Source organism: Botrytis byssoidea, assembly GCF_014898295.1.
Source record: "Botrytis byssoidea strain MUCL 94 chromosome Unknown BBYS_001, whole genome shotgun sequence".
Taxonomy (NCBI): domain Eukaryota; kingdom Fungi; phylum Ascomycota; class Leotiomycetes; order Helotiales; family Sclerotiniaceae; genus Botrytis; species Botrytis byssoidea.
This window is the reverse complement of record NW_024065842.1, coordinates 447,660-471,176: the sequence shown is the minus strand read 5'-3', so window position 1 is coordinate 471,176 and position 23,517 is coordinate 447,660. Positions and strand designations below refer to the sequence as shown.

The following is a 23,517-nucleotide window of genomic DNA, read 5'->3' as shown; positions in this document are numbered from 1 at the left end:
GATAAGGATTTAGTTGAGAATCATTACACTTCATAGACTGGAGTATCAAAAGGACGTTTTTATCGTACAAGGAGAATCTCTTCCTAACAATCAGCGGACGAGCCAGAGGAACTATATGCATTTGTTGCACTAAAACTACTCGTATGAAAAGAGACGGACTTCTGAAGTGAAAAGCTGGAAGGAATATTTCAAATGACCAGTCCAGTGGTGAGTATACGTCTTCGAGACCCATGGAAGAACTCTCGCAGGGAAGCGCATCAATGAATCGGCACCGTGGAACTTCCTACTTTTTCGAACAAAGAGCAAAAACAGCAAGCCGTTACCGTAATCAGATCTGTTGAACTTATCGAGCGGCTAGTTTGTTGAGGAGCTTTTATGAGTGGTGTGATAACGCCATTCAAAAAGGAGCCGATACGAGCTAGTGAAGAAAGCCTTTGCCGGGATCATGACATTTAATTATGCAGGAGAATGAAGGGGCTAATGCACGTTCCATTCATTATGTGTCATTTTTTCTTGGAGGCTTCAGCTCTGCCCACATGCGATCAGATATTTGAAGCTTTGGATCCCGTTGGATGTCTTCAAGAGGAATCATTTCGGCAACTTTATGGAGAGCAAAGCACAACAGAAAGCTAGAGCGAAACAGAAAGCAACATGTTTAGTAGAAGAAAGCATCAAAGTAATCATAATTATTTCATGTCAACTGCACCTTGCAGTGATGTTCATTAAACACCAAAGTATTAACCGTCGCTCCTTTTCCCTAAACAAGAGACCAAACGCCATTCTCGACCTTAATTTCCACCTCTCTGTTCTCATCTAAAGCTCTTCTTCCAGCTTCCAAGATAGCGGTTGTGCCGACAGTATTGCCCAAAGTGGGTAATCCTCTATCATCCAAGACCTTGACCGCAGAGACACCATCTCTATTGACTAATCTGCATCCATCGACAAACTTCTCGAAACTGACATAACCATATCCTGTCTGTCCAGCGAAGTTGCCCTCCTCATCTGGTGCGTAACGCATGTAGAATGGGTTATACCACATCAATTGACCGACTTTGTCATCTGCAACATCGTATCCTCTCTTGGCTTGATCAATGCGGATTTCTCCTCCACTGGCCATGTAGTGGAAATATTGATTTGAGTGAACACCAGCCTTTTGTGGTGCAGTCCAGGAAGCAGTGTACACACCGGTAGCCCTCTTGTTTGGGTCATCCTTCTTGACCCAGTGCACAAGTAAAGAAATAGTATCCTCTGTAATTGGATCACAACCTAATCCAACAGCTGTTCCCTTACTAGCACTTGCTGAGACCTTGACTGGTAAAAATCCCTGCTGTGAAACCATCGACTCGCAAATATCGATGTGATGCGAATTCAGGTAATAACTAATATCTGAATCCACACCAGCCCAAGCCTTGAAAGTCTCCAGTTGTGATTTAGGTTGACTCATATAACTGTAAAAGTAATTGAAATCGCCCAATCCCAAGCTCTTGTGTCTAGCATCGGAGTATGCGGGATCAAATCGTTTGTGGTGCTCGATGTAGACGAACACACCGTTCTTTTTGGCAGCTTCGAGAAGCTCGAGATGCTGAGAAAGAATTTTGACGGCGGGCTTGGTGATTAAAACGTGAATTTTACGTTCTATAGCGTAGAGGGCAATGGGGTAATGAGTTGTATCGGGAGTAAAGATTGTGATGGCATCACCTGGGGAAAGCGCATCGATAGCAGTCTTGTAAGCTGCCGGATCTGTTTTGTCATTTGCTGGGAAGGAATCGAAGGATGTGTCGAGATTGTTGTAAACTTGGGAAATGTTCTTGTTAAGATGTTCGCCTGGTAAATTCAGTCAGTGGGTAATCCGAGGAGGACGATACGCATTGAGAAAGAAGTGGGAGACAAACGGATGGCTGGAAATTTTCCACCAGATGTGCCAACCATAGACAATTTATCGACCTTTCCACGTCTTCGCAGATCAAATAACGAAAGTCCTACAACTCCAACTTTCTTGTCTGATCCTGAAGCTCCACCTCCTACGAAGCCGGTGGTATATTCACCAGTTCCCACCATGAGGACATTGAGGGGTTTCAAATCTGAAGCCATGATGATAGTGTTTAGATTCCCGTTTGTGTAAAGTGTATTGAAATTTCTAAAAAGATGAAGAACAAGTAAAGATTGACCCAAAGTCAATTGAGATGCAAGTGAATAGAGAGCTTAAGATAGTGGGGGATGATGTCGACTTCATAATGAAAGTGGTGGTTCAATTACCCTTAGCTTCCAAGCATTAATTTGTTTAACCATGAAGGAAAGAATCACTGTGAAACAAATTGTTGGATCACGAGTTTTGGCGGAGAATTTGAGGGGTCAATATCGGAGTTGCTCGCTGCTTAATTATCCGGGGCTAAAAAGCGAGAAAAATTGCGGGATGAAGGGGTTGGCTCGGATATCTAGAAAGATCCTTGATGAGACTCTACATGGAAGGAAAGTCGACACTTTCTTAGAATGTAACTCTTCTATAGTCTTGGATTTCATCGTAATTAAGCATTTCCGCATTATTGTATTACATTTCAGGGACGACTACCACGATCTCTCAATTCCTCGAGTTGAGGGCTGTCATACTAATTAGGAACACCATCATATAACCATTCTCCAATCATTCGAGTCTTTTACCCCGCGATCTTGATTTCATAGGTACAGCATCTTGTGCTCCGATCTCTATTTGCAAACGTCTTCTGCATCTTTTCTCTTAGTCTTGAAATTAGACGGATCATATTGCATGATTGAGCCTCAACGTCTAGCTAGATTGTATATCATCTTAAGACAATCCACAATAGAGTAACTTTTTGATCATGAGGTTTTTTCCCCATTCTGTACCCAGAAACATCTTCTCCCACTCCCCAAGTTTGCCCCGCATCCCTTTTTAGTAGCCTGAACTAATTTCAATTTGGCCACATTTCTACCCCACGCCCTTGGCATTATCGGGAAGTTCATTGGTGGAAAAATAGTTTCCAGCATCAACGACACTCAGAATGTTGAATTGACAATTTTAGTCCACATGTTTCGAACAACGCTCACTCACTACCATCAATTGGAACACCTCTGAATGGCTCAGACGGCATTGATCATATCATATTGATTGTCATTTTAGCATGCATAAATCTATTACAGTAAACCGTTAGTCATGGGATGTGTGCCGTGCATCATCGTCTAGACAGCCAGGAAACGATCAACAAGAACCATACGTACAAAGATACATACATGGCAACTGGAAAAACGACCAGATGCCAATTCAAGAACATATCTGTGTACACCCTGAAGCAGAAATCTTTCAAAGTCATGAATCCCTTCTACTTCAACCCGCTTTTTCTTAAACCTCTTGCCAATTAACGTTATCAATGCATGGTTGACACGCAAATCGGAAGAATCTTAGACGAGGAAGTTAGAAAGTCCCCCCACTACTCCCACAAATTTAGATCATGAATTGAGAAACTACCAGGGAAGTCCGGCACACTATTCCAGGCTCGAGCTCCATGGACCTCCTAGATTCGGCATCCTGATGGAAAACCACTCAATCTTATTTTATACTATTCACAAAAAGATAGGTCACCGGTCCTCGGACTAATTTAGCATAGATTTGTGTCAAGTCATTCAGAAGATTGCTCATAATTTTTTGCTGCTAGCATATACATAAGATACTCTTTCCTACTTCAGTCTTTCATTCTCTTCTTCTTTTTCTCTTCATACTACCTTACGTATACCCTCTTGAAAATAAAATTTTTCTCTTACATATCTAAATTCTTAGTACCTCGCCTCCCACTTTAAACCCCACTTTCTCTTCATCTATACATATAAAAAATCATAACAATGGCGGCAACCAACGGCTCCAATGGTCACTCTACACGTAGACCTCTCAGAGATGGAATTTACGCTCCAACTATGACATTTTTTGTCCCTGAGACTGAAGAGCTCGACATTCCCACCATCAAGAAACATGCTGTTCGTCTCGCCGAAGCCGGTCTCGTGGGTCTTGTAACCATGGGATCTAACGGTGAGGCTGTCCATCTCTCCCGCGCCGAAAAGCAATCTGTCACACGTGCTACTCGTGAAGCTCTCGATGCCGCGGGCTTTGATCAAGTTCCCATCATTGTCGGAGCTACAGAAGGATCCGTTCGTGGTACCCTCGAGCTCATCAAAGAATCAGAAGCAGCGGGTGGAGAATACGTTCTGTTATTACCACCTTCTTATTTCCGTGGTCTGATGGATGAAGATTCCGTCTACAACTATTTCATTCAAGTAGCTGATGCATCACCTTTACCTATCATCCTATACAACTACCCAGGTGCCGTTGCCGGTATTGATATGGATTCCGATCTTTTAATCCGTCTCGCCAAACACCGCAATATCATCGGTACTAAATTCACCTGTGGTAGCACTGGAAAACTTACTAGAGTTGCCTTGGCCACCAATGCCAAGACCGTCTTTTCGGAAGGTTCTGGCTACATGGCTTTCGGTGGTATCTGTGATTTCACTGCTCAAACCTTGGTTTCCGGCGGTTCGGGTATCATTGCCGGTGGTGCAAATGTTATGCCAAAGGTTTGTGTTAAGATTTGGGAATTGTACAGAGAAGGAAAGAGAGATGAGGCTTTTGAGTTGCAAAAGATTTTGAGCAAGGGTGATTGGGTCCTTACTAAGGCTGCCATTGCTGGCACCAAGAGTGCCATTCAAAGCTACTATGGATATGGTGGATACCCAAGGTCACCTTTGAAGAAATTGGATGAGGTTAAGACTAGTGCTATCAAGGATGGAATTGATGAGGTTATGAAGGTCGAGTTCAGCTTGTAGATGAATTTGACAAAGGTTGTGGTCGTTACATCTGGTAGATGAGAGTTTCGGATGAAATCACGGCTTTATGTTTGGATAATCGGCTGAGAACTAATACTCGCCAGTATATAATGTGTATGCACAATGCATACTTGGTCATCGCCACATATGATGGGACGAACTTTAGATGAGAATTCAGGAGTTTTTGATCTTTCATTTGACAGTCTTTTCGCTTTTGATTGTGGTTTGGTATATCTTGTATTGTTGTCGTTTGTAAATGTTATGCCATCTATTAACAATTTTTGTTGTGCAGGATGTCTTCGTTTCTCCAGGTACTCGGCATTGTCTCTCCAATTATTGATTCTATTCCAAGATCAAGTGAACATTCTATACCAGGCTCTAGAATATGCTTTTCGCACAATCTTTCATCTCCCATACCAGATGAATTCCATATTGTCTCAATCTATACGTTGCTACAAATCTTCTTCCTCGGAGGTACTTATAACAATATACTTCCTTCTAATTTCCTCAATATTGCTTCAACTTCTATTGCGTCATCTCTACGAATCCACACGCAAAGCAAATTCTCAATGGCTTCTTTGTCTCCACTTTCTCAATCTTTTGAAATTTAGGCTCTTGAATTCACTTACGATCCCTCTTTGCGTGTTCAATCTCCCTGTGGTTGAGATTGTTGAGTTTATCTCGAGTACGCTTGTTGAGAATCTCCCGTATCTGTTTGAATAGGTCAATACTCTAGGTAGCTGAACTGCGCATACCTAAGTTGATGGATATTACATTATAGGTTTTCCACATGAATCGAAAGCTCTTTAGAGAGTGGTTGTGGAATAGAATATTTCGAGTCTTGCTATGATATCGAATTTGGCCTTAGTAGTTCACTACATGAGTCTACCTAGCTATTGCTGAAAATCTATGAGGCCATGCATTATGTGGCGCATTATATGGTATTCACTTCAGAAGCGTTGTCAAATATTACTATAGGAGAGATGAACACCTAGTTCTCGTGATATTAACTGATATGTGGTCTCTGAAGTTGCGTGCTGAGGATCACAAGAAGAGTTGAGTCAATATACTATTGGAGGTGGGGTTAATTAGGATAATCGAAAGCGAGACAAAATACTGGGTTATATAAGACTTGAGAGGCTGTCGATTAGTAGACGAGGAATGTACGGGATAGTAATTGTGGAGGGACTGAGAGCAAGTGATCACCATAGCTTCTAATAAGGGGATAATCCCATGGAGGTTGGTATTGTGGAGTCATAAGTGTAGAAAATGCGACGTTCACTGTGTCAAGATGAGAGACTACTTGTCATAACAACAATGAAACACAGTATGGTAATGAGAATCTTTGCGTGGTGAATCTCTCTCTGTGTGTTGAATTGTCATTGACAGGTAATATCCAGGTATCGACAGTAGAAGAGAGCTGAAAATATCACCGAGACCCATATCCCTTTGGCTTGATTCAAGTCAAAATTTATTCCTGATTTTCGGAGTGTGTCCTCTCCAGAAATTTCCGCCCACTATATTTGTCGAGGTTGCTATCTACACAATCTCTATTTTTGATAGATTATATTAGATTATCCTTTTATAAACGAAATATCGTGAGAGAACTCGGTGGCAAGTAGGTCATAAAACCGCCACGTGAAGATGAGATAACCCTCGGGAGAAGAGAGACCTATGGAGGTTATCTTATTTAACTCTGTCTCTCGATTGTAGATACTCATCCATCAAAGAAATCCCAATAAAGATGTGATACGCTCGTGCCAGTAAGTCAATTTGGGGGTTGATGTGGTAGTGAGACACATGAGAAAAAATACTTGAATTTCAGCAAATCGCGGAAATATTGTGGCACTTACATTGGCGCTATACTCAATTTACATAGCCAATATCGCATTCATTCCTCTGGTCTGTTTCCCCTGCTATGAACACACGCCATGTCAATGAAAAATTGCAATGATTGAACTGGATTACTTTGGAAACTAGCTAATGAATTTTCAAAGTATCCTATCTGAGACCCCATATTCGTCCCTATCCAACCGCCAAATGAGAATCTTGCTGCGGATCATCGAACCACATAAGCTGAGTGTGTGTGAAAGTCTGAGGGAAGTTGTTGGTTGCGCGCTCATGAATAAAATTCTCGAATGATAGTGGGCTTATCCTATGCTGATTGAAGGAGACCCTCCTCAATTTTGCAACAAGCCACAAAATACGACAATTCGTAGTCAATCTCAGATCCTCCATCAGAGGTCTGTCTTTTAATATAATATCCTCGCTGAATTTTGTTCCTGGAATATTCCATCTTAGCCTGATCGGACACAGCCTCTGTAATAAGATTCAGAGCCTCATCCTTATTTCCTGTAAGGTCATACTCATACTCCGTGACCTTGAAGCTCCATCCATACCCCCGCGACTTTTCTATCCATCCCGGATAATCTCTACGCTTCAGTTCAAGGACTTGAAGATGAATGACGATATCTTTCAAGAATGGCAGGCCCTGTAATTGCTTGTGTAGCCAGTCTGTAGCAATCAAGTCATTTTGAACGCAACTGGGATCGCTGAATGCCCAATAAAAATCATGTAATCCATGTAATGCCATTTTAAGTGATGCAAGTTCTGTACACTGGTCGTGAATTTGCTTCAAAATTCTTACAGAACCTTCAACAGGCATGGGAACCTCTCCTGGGCGGAAGCAATCTCGAGGGCAAGGGTTGAATTCGGGAAAGTCGACAATGAGGTGACGAAGAAGCTTTGTATTAGGAACACCGATTTGTCTCAAGAAATAAGCAAAAGCTGCATCGGTAGTGGGTAGTAGCAGTGTAGGGGGGATGCCAACCAAATTGAACACCGGATTGGAGTAAAGATATGGTGCGGCTTCACTGTGTATTTTTTTGTTCGCACGAAGCAGTGCGGGGTGGAGACCATAGTTCTTATCAAGATGTAAGGCCAGCGATGAGGACGGTCCAATTTGGAATGAGATTGGTTCGGTGACGATAAAGTATTCATCATAGATCATGCGTCGAATTTCAAGTGATAAGTCGAGGAAGCCGACAGAAGAATTTGAGGATCTTTTGGGTGAGGATGAGGTGGGCTCCATTTTTTCTGAATGATTGATGGCTGAAGTCTTACTCCAGATGTCTTCTCTTTGTCGGGAAGTATCTGACGATTCTTCATGCATCCCGACTTCTTCCATGTCGTTATAAACAACAATCTCAGTAAGAGGATCCATGACTAGTTGTTGATGACCAGAGTTGTGCGAGCTTGTGTGGCATCAACGTTTCTTGAAATTGGATAGCTTTTTAGTGGAGTACCTTAAAAGTGCAAGAAGTGATCTGTCTGTAAATTTCTCAAATCTGAATATCTCTGCGGTTTCCAAGATCTATTACCTACTTGTTATGACGTATAAGAACTGTGGCGCGAAAGAGGATTTGGTTACTGAAAATGGTGAAGTGTTTGTATATAAAGTGTTTAAAGGACTCGTGAGGCAAAGATTTACAGATGCCACTACTGCTCACTTTCACATATAATTGAAAGCACAGCTTTAAATGTGGGGCTGCCTTCTTTTTCCAAGATATATTATTAGTTGACTTCAATACGAAGCTGTATAAGTGAATACAGCATCCTTTGATTCCGTCATTCATATAGCAACCATATTAGATCTCACAAGTTAAATGTTCCCCGTCAATGAAACACAAAGTCGGGCTAGGCTAACAATGTCGAAGTACTGATCCAACTCAAGACACAATGAAACATACCATCATTCAGTTTCAGGGGCCATGCACCGAAAATGATTCAGAGGTCAAAGAGAAGCACAAGCCTCAAGATACTCAAGACAAGAAAAGTGTTTCTATAAAAGGCACAAACGGGTCCTCTGCTAACCTATTTATTCATCCAAACTACGATAAATGTCATTTGTGCAATTTTCGTATGAGCGCTAAGAATCTGCAAAGTGCTAAATTGTTCATCATTTGAAAAGATTCAATTTCAAGAGAAATAAATCCTTGATGTCAGACGACTGGGCTGATAATTTGCCGCGATGACTACCGTCTAATCTTCTACTTACATCTATTTACTTCACTTCGCAACCCAGCAACAGACCAGAGCAACGAAAACTAGAGGCTGTGTATAATAACACATCGATTACCAAAACTGAAACCCAAACTTCTTGCAACAATTAGATCCAGATATCCAGCGAAACTCTCACATTCAGTACTCAAGGGCATTTGTTCGCGATGCTCGACACGGGCAACGAAAAAGGCTAAACGAATCGTGTGCCTACTCTTCGTTGAAGCTAATACAAAGCTCTTAAATGAACAGACACGACGACACTTCAAGTAGAATATGCGATGGCAAGAACCCTGACGGGTGTACTCGATCTCTGCGAAATCTTGATTCGCGAATCGATCGCTAATATGTAGTAGCATCTTCGATACTGGCATCAACGAGGGGCTTTTTTTGTTTCCATTGGTTTCCGGACATTATTTCACGTAATAGTTCGTGGCGAATATACTGAGCATATGAGTAGAGTAAGTGGAAAAGAAGTAAAAGGCGAAAGTTAAGTGCGTTTCTAGGAATATGTGAAAAAAGCGCAGGATCAGAATCTCTAGGACTATATGCACGTTTACAAGAGTTCGACAATGTGCAACGCCGGGCGGAGATTGACTGTTTTTTTTTTAACATTTGGCGATTGCGGCCAGCATTTATGGAATATTTATGCCCGGTATTGGGGTGAGTTCAGACAGCGAGCAGTCTCTAGACGGATCAGATGTTACTATATCGAAAAGACCTGAGTTTTTAAGATAAGAGAACATTGGTTCAAGATTCTTCAGAGTAGTTTCAAATTGGATTCTACGAACCATTCGAAAGACTCAAACTTTGATATTCAATGCAATCCATGGCTTACCACTCAATTATATTGGAAGTGACATATAATTTGTTGGAACACGTGACAGAGAACGTGTATATAGCTTAGCAATGCCCCCTTCATACGAAGGGGACAGACATGAATTCAATACTATTTAACCCTATACACACCCCTTACTAAGTCAACCCAACAAATTTATTAGAGAATCCACGACTATCGTTGTTAATGACAGTCGTCAGTGAGACGACCACAAGGACAAAAAGTCTATCTTGACACTTAGAACACCACTATTCCTGTGCATCCAATCGTAAGTATCCCGAGATTCGTGTAACAATTTCTAGAGCTACATCTACACAAAGACAGTGACAATTATATAATTAGCAACTCAGGATACAGCTTAGACCTTCCTCCCGGCTTGCTCCTAAGCGAGCGACACGAGCTATTCATTACACTATAGCCTAATTCCAGAAGAGCTTCACGGAGTCCCAAATCTTATTGTCTCTCGTAATAAATACATGCCAGAGTGCCAAGAGTGAGAAGTGCAATATATGAATGAAGTAGAAAAGTTATATCTTCAATGGCGCACGAGACGAGAACAGAACAAGCAAGTTTTTAAAACCTTAGAGAATCATCCCTCATATCCACTCGGATGAAAATTAATATACAAAGCTGTTGCATAAGCTGAATATTTAGAGCAATAATAATTGAGTGCACTGACAACAATCGCAAGATCGACGTGATTTGTGGAAGGCTGACGACGGTAACGTAGATCAAGTTCCTGTGCAATGGGTTGACTTGTTGGGGAGTACTTCCTCAGTAATATAGAATATACAAGGACGTCAAACGACATTAATTCGTCACCCCAAGCCTTTTCGAAAACTATAATGTCTCTGAGCGACAAAAAGATATCTTTATATACCAAGAGATAAGTCGTTCACTAAGTGAAAGATGTGCCCGGTCTCGCATCCATATCAGTGAATAAATTGCACGCCCATCTTAAAATCCCCTCTGTTGATCTAAAACAGACCATTGAATGAAGTACATGAAGATAACGTGTCAAAACTTATGTCAATAGCCCAGCTCTCAAATATAAAAAGCACTGAGTAACTTCCTGCTCAATTTTCTCATCAAAGAGGATTAACACTTGAGCAAGTACGGTAGGGGATAGAAAAGAAAGATCTTTTTTGACGTGTAATTAATGTGAATACGAATGATTACGCCTGGTAGTATTGTAGCTGGTAATGATGATTTCATACTTTTTTTCCTTTTCCCTTTCGCTTTAGTTGACAAAATGCAAGCTCCCTGTCCAATTTGTTGGTCTGAACACATAAACGATAATAGTATCTAATTCAAACTTACGACAATAAACGCCCAATCAGCGACAGTAACAAAGTTGCAAGTTCCCTTCAAGACTGCAGATCAAGATGTGAATAATTTTGTCTCGGTTGAAAGGACCCCAGGAGAATTCTCGAATAAACCATTCATCACTGACAATCCACTTGCTGAGTCTCCCAGATTTCAGAGATATCAATTTATGCTGTATACTGCTTGTAATTGAATGGAGGGAGTCTTTATATACCCCGATATTGGAAAGAATTTCAATCTTGACTATGGATATGAAGAGAAACTGAGAGGTGAATTGAGTGTGAGGGGTATAAAACTTCACTCAAATCCAATTATAGAATATATCCATACCGAACAGGATTGACTTTATACTCCGAAGTATCACTCATGGTATCAGCTATAAATTGGATTTAATACAGCTTCTCACCCCAAGAAAATTCCATCCAAAATTCAATCTAACGAAATATTAAGAACGAAGATATCTCCCCAGATCCACACCCAATTACAGTCTGGTGCGTTGATATGGCTATGAATGTACGACCCATCAAACTGATGCAATTTGACTGCCCATCTCGTGCAGGAAATTCCAGCATGATCATGAGTTTTATTACAGTGAGAATTGATGCATAACAATGACACTCAAAACTTAACAGAGAAGAGAGTACTGGGTAACCGACAACAAAATTTCTCATCCCTCCACGAAAAATTATCCTTCTCTGTGATATCGAATTTCTGCTTCCTAACTGGTTATATCCAGGTACCGAGATCTATAAGATAGAACAGTATTGCACAGAATAATTCATGCTGAATTGACGAGCCTCATATTGTCTAGCCAATTCTTCCCACACTTTTGTGGATGTGGGAATCAAACAGATGGTGTTGAAATAGCTGCAATCTGAAGATTATGTGGGAAAACATGTGGAGATGCTGTGGTAATAGTAATTAAGAGGGAGAGTTGATGGGATGGTAGAAGAGTGAATACAGGAAATTCAACCTACTTCCTATGATAGAGATACCTATGATAGCGATACTTAAGATAACCCAACCTCATCCACTCAATCAACTAATCCCCATACACCTCTTCACCCACCCCGTTTTTCACCTGCCACCCCCTCGGGATTGGCGTCAAGTATTTGCTCTAAGCGAGAAATCCCAAGGTAGTAATATAAATGACCTAACCATTTTTTGATGTTTCTTTTTTCAAACAAAGAGCAGATTCTGAACAACTTTAAGCGTGAAAGAAAGGAGAAGGGTGCATAAGAGACCAACTATCAGTATTTGTGATCTTCCAATCATTGAGTATGAAGAGTTGATAGTAAAAATAAGCTACATTGCGAGTAAATGAATTTGTGATATTTTCGACAACGAAAACAGTCATATTACTACTGCACTTCGACAAATGCGGGATAAAATGCGTGGCACCAGTCAAAACACAACACAAAGGCAGATTGAAAAGTGATTGCTCACTGCAGATCGATTTGTCTCTACAAATTTTCCAACCCGTTCAGATGCATTCCGTTGAAGATGTGAAATTTGGACACAACAACAATGCGTCTTTTTCGCAATATTTGCTAACCATATATTTAAGGCTTGATAGTTCCAATGTTCAGGTAAACAGTGTTTGATACATTTCTCATTCAAGAAAAATTCGCGTATCAAGGGATGTACTGCAGAGCTAACAGGGTAGAAGTGAGGAGTATGGAACGGTGATTCACCACATCGATCTACTTAACGAAATGATCAATAAACGAAATTATCTAATCTTCCCAAAAATCGAGTCGATTAATCATACTCGGGATTTACTCCATATCGACATATGGTCCTTGGGGTATAAAATATCCTGTCCATCGACTTCGAAACGATAGACAATTCTGAGAAAACTTGTGGACCGGCTACAAGGTCTGGGAAGTGGAAATTTGGAAATTGTTTTAACTATTTGATTCTCTGAGATCTCTGACTATATGGAGAGGAAATAGAGAAGTTTAACTGATACTTAAGAGATAGTGTGGTATGGTGAGTTCATGGTCATTGATCAATTCAAAGTAACAACAACGCTCGCCAACAATGCTCGCCAACAATCAAAATTTCTTAACGATAACAAAATTATGAACCTTGAACGCAAAAACACACTAACCCACTCCAAACCAAGAATAAAAGAGAAAGAAGGAATAACTTCACATCTCACACTCTCCTGAGAATTCTCTAGTCCCTGAAACAGAGATGCCCAACGCAGATAACATCTTGTCCCTACCATGCAGTAGGTAGCAGCTGTTTATTTGCTTCTTCAAGATCAATTCTCAATCTCAGAAATCACACTTCTTTCCCCAAAGAACCCCGCATTATGTATTTCCCAATAGCTCCTATACCATCCATTTCATTCACCAAATCTCCATTCCCCACCCCAGAAATCCCATCTCAAACCAATCTCAAACCCTATAAACTCCCCTCCTACTCTCCCTCAAAAATTATTCAGCAGATCCTCCACACATGCTAACAGAGAGATTTAAACCTTGCTTCTCCCCTTCTTTCCATCTCCCTCTCCATTCCACCTTTCCTCCTCACTTCTCGATCCTCACTCTGCTTCACATCTCAATTATAATGAGTATCCAACACTTAACTTAACCCTCACCCATTCATCTTTCCATCAAACACACCAAAAATCCAAAGATCCAAGAATTCGACATCGACAGTAAACAAACACACGGAATCCATTTAGACAGAAAACCCGAAATACACAATAAAACTCGGTAAAAAATCAAGCACGGCACAATCCCAATACACACAATCCAATACCTATCCTTGAAGTAAAATCCAGGATTAACTTGAGATTCATCTTTTTTCTGCGATTTTAGGTTTGAAGACCTGGATTCATGATGGAGTGGATGCTTAATTTTTGAGGGGATTGAATAAGGATAGTAGGTAGGAAGAGAAGAAGAATCAGAGAAAAGGAGAAGAAGAAAAGGAGAAGAAGAAAAGGAGAAAAGGAGAAGAAAAGAAAAAGAGAAAAGAAAACAAAAAAAAAAGGCAATATTATTCAACAGTCAAAAACATCAGTCAAAAACATCTTTCATACTCACCCCACTGACTGTCCAATCGAACCACAGGCAGCGAGCTAGCTACCTACCGATCTATCTAGACAGATAGGTAGATAGGTAGATAGATAGATAGATATAGATAGATAGGTACCTATATATCTCTACGACCGCCATCCTTATATACACTTCATAATAAGTATCCCAAAATTATCTACCCTATTTCGTCTTGACTTGTATTCTTGTTTTCTCTTTCTTATTATCCTTGCTTTTGTTACAATCCTCACAATCCTTATATATAACCCCATCCCCATCCCTCAACTATATTCCAACCCCTCTCCAACCCCTCTCTATCCTCTCCAACCCCTCTCTATCCTCTCCAACCCCTCTCCATCCTCTCAAATCCAATTCAAACTCATTCAAAACTGATTATTAAAATCTCATAAAACATCACCTAAACATCACCTAAACATTACAACCACCACCGCCTTCACCACAACTACAACCACCTTTAACACAACCAACAAACCTCACCACACCCCTCCCCAAAAGAAAACACCACTACCTACCTCCTGGTAAACTACCTCCTAGTAAACCACCTACCAAAACCCCCCTCAATCTTCGATATCAAACATAGTTTTGCAGGGAAAATAAACAATACTGAGAATGAGAAGACTCTACCTCGTGATCTTCCCGTTTTTCGATGACTTGCTGTGTCTTGGAAAGTATGGGAGATTTATATAAAAGAATAGAGAATGGAGGGGGAGGGGAGAGAGGGGTTCACTTTGAACCCGTCCTCTTTACCTCGGATTATCTAAATGAGGAAGTCACGTAGGATAAATGATTTGACAAAGCAGCATACCATACACATAATTTCCAGCACAAGCAAAAAAGAACAACCCCTTATTCAAATCAAAAAAGCTTCTTATTCTATGGTATAATCCCCGCATACAAAATTCACAACCGCGAATTAATCAGATTTCCACCTCAAATGATAAACACCAAGCAAGCAAAACCCATTTGAAAATGTCCAAAAGACTTCTCATCTTCTTTGCAACCAATCATTCACCCGTACAGTTTTCAAATTCCTCTAAAGCTCAGACTTGGCGTCATTCAAAGCCTCTGTAACTGCCTTCTCCAAAGCCTCTGGCTTAGTTGTGGAAGCCCATCTTTGCTTGACCTTTCCATCTCTACCAACCAACCATTTTTCGAAATTCCACTTGACACGTTGAAGACCGAGGAGACCTGGTTTTTCTGCTTTAAGCCATTGGAAGAGAGGAGCGGCATTATCGCCATTGACGTCGATTTTCTTCATCTGTGGCAATTGTTAATATGAACTCCAATTGATCAAACATCGAGAATAGACGGGTTGTCATGACCCGAAGAAGGAATGCAGAGAACATACAATTGGGAAAGAGACACCATAGTTAATTTGACAGAAACTTTGAATTTCCTCATCCGAACCTGGATCTTGACCTCCGAATTGATTACAAGGGAAACCTAAGATGACGAAATCATCACCATGCTTCTCCTTCATATCTTTGTATAATTTCTCGAGTCCTTCATATTGAGGAGTGAAACCACATTTGGAAGCTGTGTTGACGATCAAGAGGACTTTGCCTTTGTATTCTGAGAGGGGAGTTGGTTCGCCTTTTTCTGTAAGGAGATGGGTGGTTAGTATGACGATTGTGAGAAGTACCCATGTGCGAACATGAGGGGTAGGATGTATGCAAGAATGGGATGCGATGGGATGCGATGCGATGCGATGGGATTGTGAGGAATGCGGTGAGATGATATGCAATGCAACGTAATGCGGAAAGGAATACATACTATTCAAAGGTTCGAACTCGTAAATGGTAGCTGCGGACGACATGGTAATATTTCTGATATGTTGCTGAACGTAATTTTGAGAATGTTTTTTGAAAGTTAAATCTGTTTTGCGTGATGTCCAAATATTGGATGATGAGGAGGTACTTCGTCGAGAGAATGCGACGAAGTTATATGAGAGAGAAGAGAAGGAAGAAGATTGGAAATGTGAGGGGAAGTGGGATTTATTAAGGAATCGTATGGATCGAATCGCTTTGGATTGAAAGTGTATTGGTATCATAAAGAGGTGGGATGACGTTTGAAGAAAGGGAATATTTGTAAGAAAGTGAAGGCTCTTGAGGTCTAGATGGTACAGCTTTTGTATGGGATTATGAGGGGTCTGAGAGGTTTTGGGGGTTAGAGCGTGGGAATTTGAGGCAAGGGAAGGAATTTCGGATTTATTTTCATGCCGTTGAGAAATTAGCAAATGGAGAGAGTTCATTGGTCCAAATTAGCAATATTTAGAGTTTACCTGAGTATAAAGTGGAGACACCGATATTTATTCCGAGGTTAGATTAGTAGATATAGCGGGGAATGCCGAAGTGGAAAGCGTTATGGTGAAGCCGGCAAAAAAGCATCAAACATTAGTCGCTAGTGAGTATTTTCACGTGGGATATATGACTAGTTGATGACTTATTGTCATTAGTCGTCCACTGGTAGACCTCCAGTGGTCGGCTGGCTGACTACTCCATCAGCTGACTAAGTAAAAGTAACTTATAACGTTTTAGGCTAAGATAAGGGTCTTATCTAACTCCAAGCTCAAGCCTTTCTCACGCCTCTCTCAAGCTACCACCCACCCACCCACCCACCACACCCACCACACCCACCACAGCACGGCTCACGGTCACTCAGTACCTGTCCATCGTGAAACTCTATTTGTATAAACATTATTATGCTTAAGAAACAATCCGAGCACTTGATTAAAACAATGGCAATGGCAACGGCTACAGCAACGGCAACTTCACCACCTTCTCCTGCGGAAAAGAAGAGAAATATTGTAATTATTGGTATGTTATTCTCTGTTTCTTCATTTGTCATATTATATTATCATCCTAACTCTCAATAGGTGGTGGAATTATTGGTTGCACATCTGCCTATTACCTCACTCGCCACCCCTCGTATAACCCCTCCACAACAAAAATTACCATCATCGAAGCTCAATCCATCGCATCAGCAGCTTCTGGAAAAGCTGGTGGATTACTGGCATTATGGGCACGTCCCGCATCAATTGTACCACTTTCATACAAACTTCATGCCGAACTTGCAAAAGAACATGATGGGGCCAAACGATGGGGATATCGTCAATTACACTGTGGTTCCATAGGAGCCAAAGCACGACTTATCTCGGAAGCTGATCCTAAAGAACCAACGGAAAATGAAGGAGAAGCGTGGAAAAAGTTACCCAAAACCGATATGAAGAAACAAAAGAAATACCAGGGAGATGATATTCCACCGACGTTAGATTGGTTCGAAAATGATAATATAAAATGGTATTCGGAAATGGGAACTCCAGAGACAACCGCACAAGTACATCCATATCAATTCACAACTTCAATGGCAGATTTGGCGGTGGAAAAGGGAGTCGAGGTTATTTATGGTTCGGTTACCGCAATTGATTATACTGGCAATAGTGTGAAGGGTGTTACATATGAAGATAAAGAGACGAAACATATTCACATGTTACCTGCGAATGATGTCATATTATCTGCCGGACCTTGGACCAGTCATGTATGGCCAGAAGCACCAATCACTTCACAAAGAGCGCATAGTGTTGTGATTGAAGCAGAAGTAACTCCTTGGGCAGTCTTTACAGAAATTGATTTACCAAAGGGATTTGGAAGGAAAAGTGAAGATGGAGCGAAGAAGAGAAAACATGATAAGATGGTCAATCCAGAGATGTATGCTAGACCTGATGGAACAGTATATGCTTGTGGTATGTAATTCTTCTCTTCTTCATTGTAATTGTACTGACAATAAATGTACAGGCGAAGGAGATGAGAAAATTCCTCTTCCTAAATCTTCAAATTTAGTCGTATGTGATGAATCTAGTTGCGATGATATTTTGGATTACGTAGGATCTATATCCGATCCTTTGCGCAATGGTAAAGTGCTAGCCAGACAAGCATGTTATCTCCCATTAGCTAGTAGTGGTGGTGGTCCGTTGATTGGACATACGGGTATTCGAGGACTTTTCTTGGCAGCAGGACATACATGTTGGGGTATTCAAAATAGTTGTGCAACTGGAAAATTGATGAGTGAATTTGTTTTTGAAGGGGAAGCAAAGAGTGCAGATATTCACAGTTTGGACCCAAGAAAGTTTCTGGGTAATGAAGATTAAGTGGACTAGAAAAGGGGGATGGTAAAGGATATTTAGAAGTTTTTAATGAAATATACGATCATCTCTTTTTCTTGGTAATTACATGGAGAGGAATTTATAAATAAATCAAGGAGAATGTATTGGTCGCGGTGCCAGCCATATTTCCTGCGAATTTCCCAGTGCATCATCTCCATTTCGTCTCGCCTTCTACAAATTCTCCGTATGCAAATTATATTTTTATCTTTGTTGTTATTGATTTTTCTATCTCTCTTACTTCAAGTTGGGGATGGTGATGGTGATGGTGATGGTGATGGTGATGGTGATGGTAATGGCGATATTAATATATCAGATTGGGGATATGGGATATGGGATATGGGATTTAGGATATGGGAAGATAAATTTTGAAGTGACTAAAGTAAAGAATCAAGATTGAAGAGGGTGGAGAGGTTGAAGAGGGTGAAGAGGGTGAAGAGGGTGAAGTTGGAAACTAGAACTTGAAACTTTTTGTTGTTGTGTGGGAATATTGGAGGGAGATGGAAGATAGGAAGATAGGAAGATAGAATGGAATATTTGGGGATAGGGATGGAGTGAGGAAAAAGGATAGAGAGGGGATAAAGGGAGGTAGAGAAGAATCAAAAGAGAGGGGCGGGGAAAGAGAAGAGAGGAGAGGGGATAAAGGGATGGATGAAGGGGGGTAGATGGGAGTGGAGAGGAGTAGAGTGAAGAAAGGGGATGATGAAGAGATAGGAATGGAGATTTTTGTGGATTGGGTTGGGAGATGAAATCGTGACTGTGAAATTGAATCTCTAAATCTAAATGCGTGATTAATGAATACATGAGGACCCAAGAAATCGAGTGACCAGATCATAATAAATCATTTGATATATTGTATTTCGGGAAGGGAAATTGTGGATAGGGGGGAGTGGAATGGGGAGAGTGAAGAGTGGAAATCTGAATCTTTGGAAGTTCTTGCAGTATGGTGTTCTGGATATAAAAAGGAAGATGGTTCTGGAGATTAACACTCTCGGCATTGAAGTGAAGGAGAAGTTGAATCAGATGATTGATGCTGATTTTTGTGCGAGGGCTTGAGGGTTTGAGGATGGAGGAGGTGTGTGTGATGGGGTTCCATTATCATTCTTTTATTTGAGAGTAAGAGGCTGGCTTTAGTCTGGTTTGTTGTCGTTTGTAATGTGATATTCTGTATTTTCGTTTTTCAGATCTTTGTTGTCGTTCTTGTGTTATACCATTCCCATGTCCTACAATCTCAGAAACAGCAACAATAAAATTCCTCTCCGATCTGATTATTAGAAATGTAATATAATATCATATAAAATATACCTAGCCATAAAATACCCCAGCTGTCTAATTTCTAGGTTAGTAAATTCTTGAGAGGAAATCTCGAATTTAATTTTGATATCTTATTTTATACATCATGGTTGATGTGAGAGATTATGTACGGATGTAATTCTATGTGGCTTTGAGTTAGGTTCTTGGTTGTTTTGGTGGTGGCGATATGGAAATCGGAAGGAGGAGGGGGTTTATATTTGGCTGGGTGGAAAGGGGGGGGTATGTGTGTGTGTGTGTGTGTGTGTGTGTAAGCTGAGTTGAGTTGTATCGGTGGGTTTCTGGCTGCAGTTGGTGATTGGTGGGTGATCAGGGGATGGGGAGTCGCGTAATGAGAAGGGAGAAGGGAGAAGGGGAATGGAAGAGCGGGAGTGAATGTGTAAGTCGATGTATTGTTTGGGGAATACGGGGAGAGCTGGAGGGGAGTATATAAATATCATTGGAGAACGGGGGTAGATCGATAATATTGTGGAAGAAGAATGGTCTAGGGCATGTAGGGCATACAGTGATGTTGGGTTGCGTATTTGCTTGCTGTTTGGGGGGGAGTTCGGGTATGATTTCATGGTGAAGAGAGTTCGATGGGGGGTTGGGGGAGATTGTGGGACTGAGGATGGGGTTTTGTTGTCGATAATTACTGGATAACTCGGTTGTTCCCATGCGCTCTTGCTGCGTGTGGTAGTATCAGATTTTTAATCGCCGTTAAAAGTCTTCACTCTCGAGAATTACATTAAAAAAACTGACTTTTTCTCATCTCCGTAAAACTGGGGATCTAGTTCATTCTGGGGATATTGTATTAAGACTTGAGACAGCAGGTAAAATATCGTTTGACGTTACCACCTGGATCCACGACGTTTCTCTTTTGAGACTATTTATCTTAGGGTTTGATAGTTGGGGATTTTATATGGAAGTACGGAGGTGGAAATGAGGAGGGTTTGAGCGGGATGCGTCGGTTGGTGGGAGTGAATTTTAGGGGGTGGCGAGTGGAACGTTGGGTATGATGTGATGAAGATAGGTTGGTGGAGATGAGATTAAGATTGAGAGCTTTGAAGAACGTAAGGGGGAAACTCGCAAATGGAAAATGTCAATCTGGGTAAAGGCGCTAGGCATGTCCTTCATATGCGATCCTTTGTTTTTATATGTTGGGATAAGATGCTCAGAGCGTCTTGTATATTTGCGGGTTGTATTCATTATTTTTACATTTTCAACTTGGCTGTAACGTTATAGAGATTTCAGTTACTTGATAATTCTAATAGACAGGCATACAAGAAGCTAAGTTTTGGTTATGATATATCTAGTCAGGTGAGTAAGTTCAGGAATCCAGAGGATATAGAGTGAGAATTAACACAATTGAACGTCCCAAGGGGGACGAACTCTGCTCGGATTAGATGACTCAGCAGTGATTCAATTCAAATATGATGTTGTGGAGAATAAAATTGGTTCAGTGTTGTATATTCACAATCATCTAAGAGTCTTGGGTTCCGGAAAGGGAAAATGGAGATATCGGGGATCGTTTTGGGAGATCACGAAATACAAATAATTGAATTTTTGATTTCTAAAACTTCGATTTAGAAGTAGCTCACGGAAAAAACTGTTCCAAAATTGATGCTTTGAAATTTTCATTTCTTATCGTCAAGTTGTGGGGTCGCACTCGCATCGCGGCAGTTTTGCTCGGAATCTTTGAGGGCTTGTGAAAAATTGTCGGCTTTGCAATCTTTGTCGAATGTATTTATCTTTTCACTGGTTGCGAAAATCGGTTATTCATTGTGATTGCGTTCTCAACTACTGTCATTCACAAAGATTGATCATCAAGAAACGACAATCGTTGTCCTTTGTTCAAATATCTCGCTTAGTTTAACGAGAATTCTTTGCGAGTGACGGAGAGACCCTGCCTTCTGGAAGTAGTTGGTGGGACTTCTTCTATTGTTGCATGATCTGTAGAGATTTGATGAAGCCCTTCTAGCCTGTAAAAGCTGATCTCTACTGCCTATCCAATGAGTAGTGTCTGGTTTGTGCGTGGCTTATATAGAAGATAGAATCAATGTTTCCCCTTCTACTTCTCGGTCCCTAAATTCTGGTTGGGTAGTGAATATATCTACATCTTTCAAAACTTTGGTCTTAATTGACTGAGCTAAATATCCTGATCCACAAATCGGGTCATCAATTGTTGATCTATTCACCGAATACGCAGCTCTTGGGAAACGCCCTCAAGATAGGGTATGAGGTCTTTTCTGCGATCGGAGCACTTTTACTACTCTCAAGTAAAGGATCAAGCGTAGGATATGAGGATATGCGATGTGTGTCCGTGGATTGAAGATACGTTTGTGTTGGACAAATCATGCGTGAAGTTCTTATCCATCAATTTTTGACCTTGCATTTTCTTTCATCGTCGTGGATCTTTACTGTTGTATGAGGACAAAGTTTTTTTTGCCTGTAAAATGGTTTTATCATCATCATCAGCTATGAGCACTGTCGCAAATTTCTAATAATCACTATCATCTTTTTCACGTCACAATCTTCATTTCGACAATCATTGTTCGAGCGTAAACCCTCCTGACTTTAGATTGAAAAGTCGGTACTTAATATCAATGCGTGCTGATTGAAACTCTTCAAGCATCCCTCAATGTTATAATATGCTTCCTCATACTTTTATCTCACATCTTGATAGTTGGGCAACTAAGATTATTCGGTCTATATATACAATGAAGTTGGAAGACGGAGGGAGGATAGGATGAAGTGAAGAGTGGGGCAGGCTATTGCGGGGCATTTTAGAATTCCCTTGGGTCAGGTTCGACAACGAAATGAGAAGCAGTAAGAGTGACCTTGAAGCGGGGTAGCAGGGATATTCGGGAAATTCAATTAAATCATTACAGATCCGCACTATCAGAGGGAGTCTCAGTTGAACACAATAGTTCTGGGAAAAAACATGATTGGATTTAGATTCATTCGCTTAAATCAGCGGGCCCGCTTTGTAGAGAATTGGGACGTACTTAAGAACTGAGATGAACAACGTTCTTCTTTCTATCAGGAAGCGCATTTGATTCAGTACTTGAAGTCCAATATGAATTTGAATTTTTTTCTCCAATCGACTACAATCTTCCTTAGATTTTGTGTAGCTTTTCGGGTGTTAATAATATGGTCTAAAGTTTTCAGCTGTGTTATATCCTTTTCGATAAAATCCTCGCTTTCCATTTTCACTGTCGCTAAATTAGTTTATTTTTGACTTATTGATAGATGCTGTTATCAAATTCTTCTATCTCACGCTTTGCCAGTCAAATATGGATATTTCTGCATCTAGCGCTGACTTATATCACCCTCTTGCCGCAGACAACATTCAGCCCTGTATAAATCCGAGTCTTACCCATTCTTGAGCCCTTCGGATTTAAGAGGATTTTTTTTCCCAGGCCTGTAAGTTCTTGGGACTGATACTGTTTACATGGCAATGTGGTTGGAACGAGATATGTATGCGAATAAAAACAATCCGACTAGGTGGCTTACCCTGCAGTCAGTGGAGCGGGGTAGTAATGACGACTTGATTTAGTTGAAATGTTGTAGATCCGTAAAATAATTTGGGTACTAAAGATTTCGATATTCTCTAGTTTCTCTTGTCGTAGAGAAACTACTTTTTACTCGACGAATACATTCGAAAACGACTCGCAATTAATCTTCGTCAGTTTCATTAAGCAGTGTCGATTTCTATGCCAGCTATTTCTAGTCAAGTTTCTGTGCGTATTCTCACCATTTAGCAGTATCTTCACTGTAAATTGGTGGATGAAATCACTCTCATCATATTGCACCATCTAACATCTATGCTAGTAACTTTCACAATGAACCACATGTTTCTAAAGCTCCACTTAAGCGCTTTTACAAATTGGTACATGATAAAGCTCGAATCTGGATCGCTAAGTCCAAGCTCTCTCTTCGTATAT

At 40.7% G+C, this 23,517-nt stretch overlaps 5 protein-coding genes across 5 annotated transcripts; 2 read left to right on the top strand and 3 right to left on the bottom strand.

Moving 5' to 3' along the window:
• Positions 1-757: 757 nt before the first annotated feature.
• EAE97_000136 (uncharacterized protein) lies at positions 758-2,091 on the bottom strand (the record flags this gene model as incomplete). The annotated part of the gene is made up of 2 exons (XM_038870646.1): positions 758-1,824; positions 1,893-2,091. The coding sequence occupies 2 exons, from the start codon at positions 2,089-2,091 to the stop codon at positions 758-760; spliced, it is 1,266 nt and encodes a 421-aa protein (XP_038738007.1).
• Positions 2,092-3,852: 1,761 nt separating this feature from the next.
• EAE97_000135 (uncharacterized protein) lies at positions 3,853-4,830 on the top strand (the record flags this gene model as incomplete). Its single annotated transcript, XM_038870645.1, has 1 exon — positions 3,853-4,830. The coding sequence occupies one exon, from the start codon at positions 3,853-3,855 to the stop codon at positions 4,828-4,830; it is 978 nt and encodes a 325-aa protein (XP_038738006.1).
• A 2,155-nt stretch (positions 4,831-6,985) lies between these two features.
• Positions 6,986-8,053, bottom strand: EAE97_000134 (uncharacterized protein; the record flags this gene model as incomplete). The annotated part of the gene is made up of 1 exon (XM_038870644.1): positions 6,986-8,053. The coding sequence occupies one exon, from the start codon at positions 8,051-8,053 to the stop codon at positions 6,986-6,988; it is 1,068 nt and encodes a 355-aa protein (XP_038738005.1).
• Positions 8,054-14,867: 6,814 nt separating this feature from the next.
• Positions 14,868-16,171, bottom strand: EAE97_000133 (uncharacterized protein; the record flags this gene model as incomplete). Its single annotated transcript, XM_038870643.1, has 3 exons — positions 14,868-15,379; positions 15,470-15,720; positions 15,895-16,171. 3 exons carry the CDS (start codon positions 16,169-16,171, stop codon positions 15,155-15,157), a joined length of 753 nt encoding a protein of 250 aa, XP_038738004.1. The 3' UTR covers positions 14,868-15,154.
• Positions 16,172-16,748: 577 nt separating this feature from the next.
• On the top strand, positions 16,749-18,434 carry EAE97_000132 (uncharacterized protein). The gene is made up of 3 exons (XM_038870642.1): positions 16,749-16,937; positions 16,997-17,863; positions 17,916-18,434. Exons 1-3 carry the CDS (start codon positions 16,823-16,825, stop codon positions 18,266-18,268), a joined length of 1,335 nt encoding a protein of 444 aa, XP_038738003.1. The 5' UTR covers positions 16,749-16,822; the 3' UTR covers positions 18,269-18,434.
• Positions 18,435-23,517: the final 5,083 nt, after the last annotated feature.

Coding starts and splice junctions, on each gene's coding strand:
- EAE97_000132 (XM_038870642.1), top strand. CDS start 16,823: ATGCTTAAGAAACAATCCGAGCACTTGATTAAAACAATGGCAATGGCA. Junction 16,938..16,996: donor GAGAAATATTGTAATTATTG/GTATGTTATTCT, acceptor AACTCTCAATAG/GTGGTGGAATTATTGGTTGC. Junction 17,864..17,915: donor TGGAACAGTATATGCTTGTG/GTATGTAATTCT, acceptor ATAAATGTACAG/GCGAAGGAGATGAGAAAATT.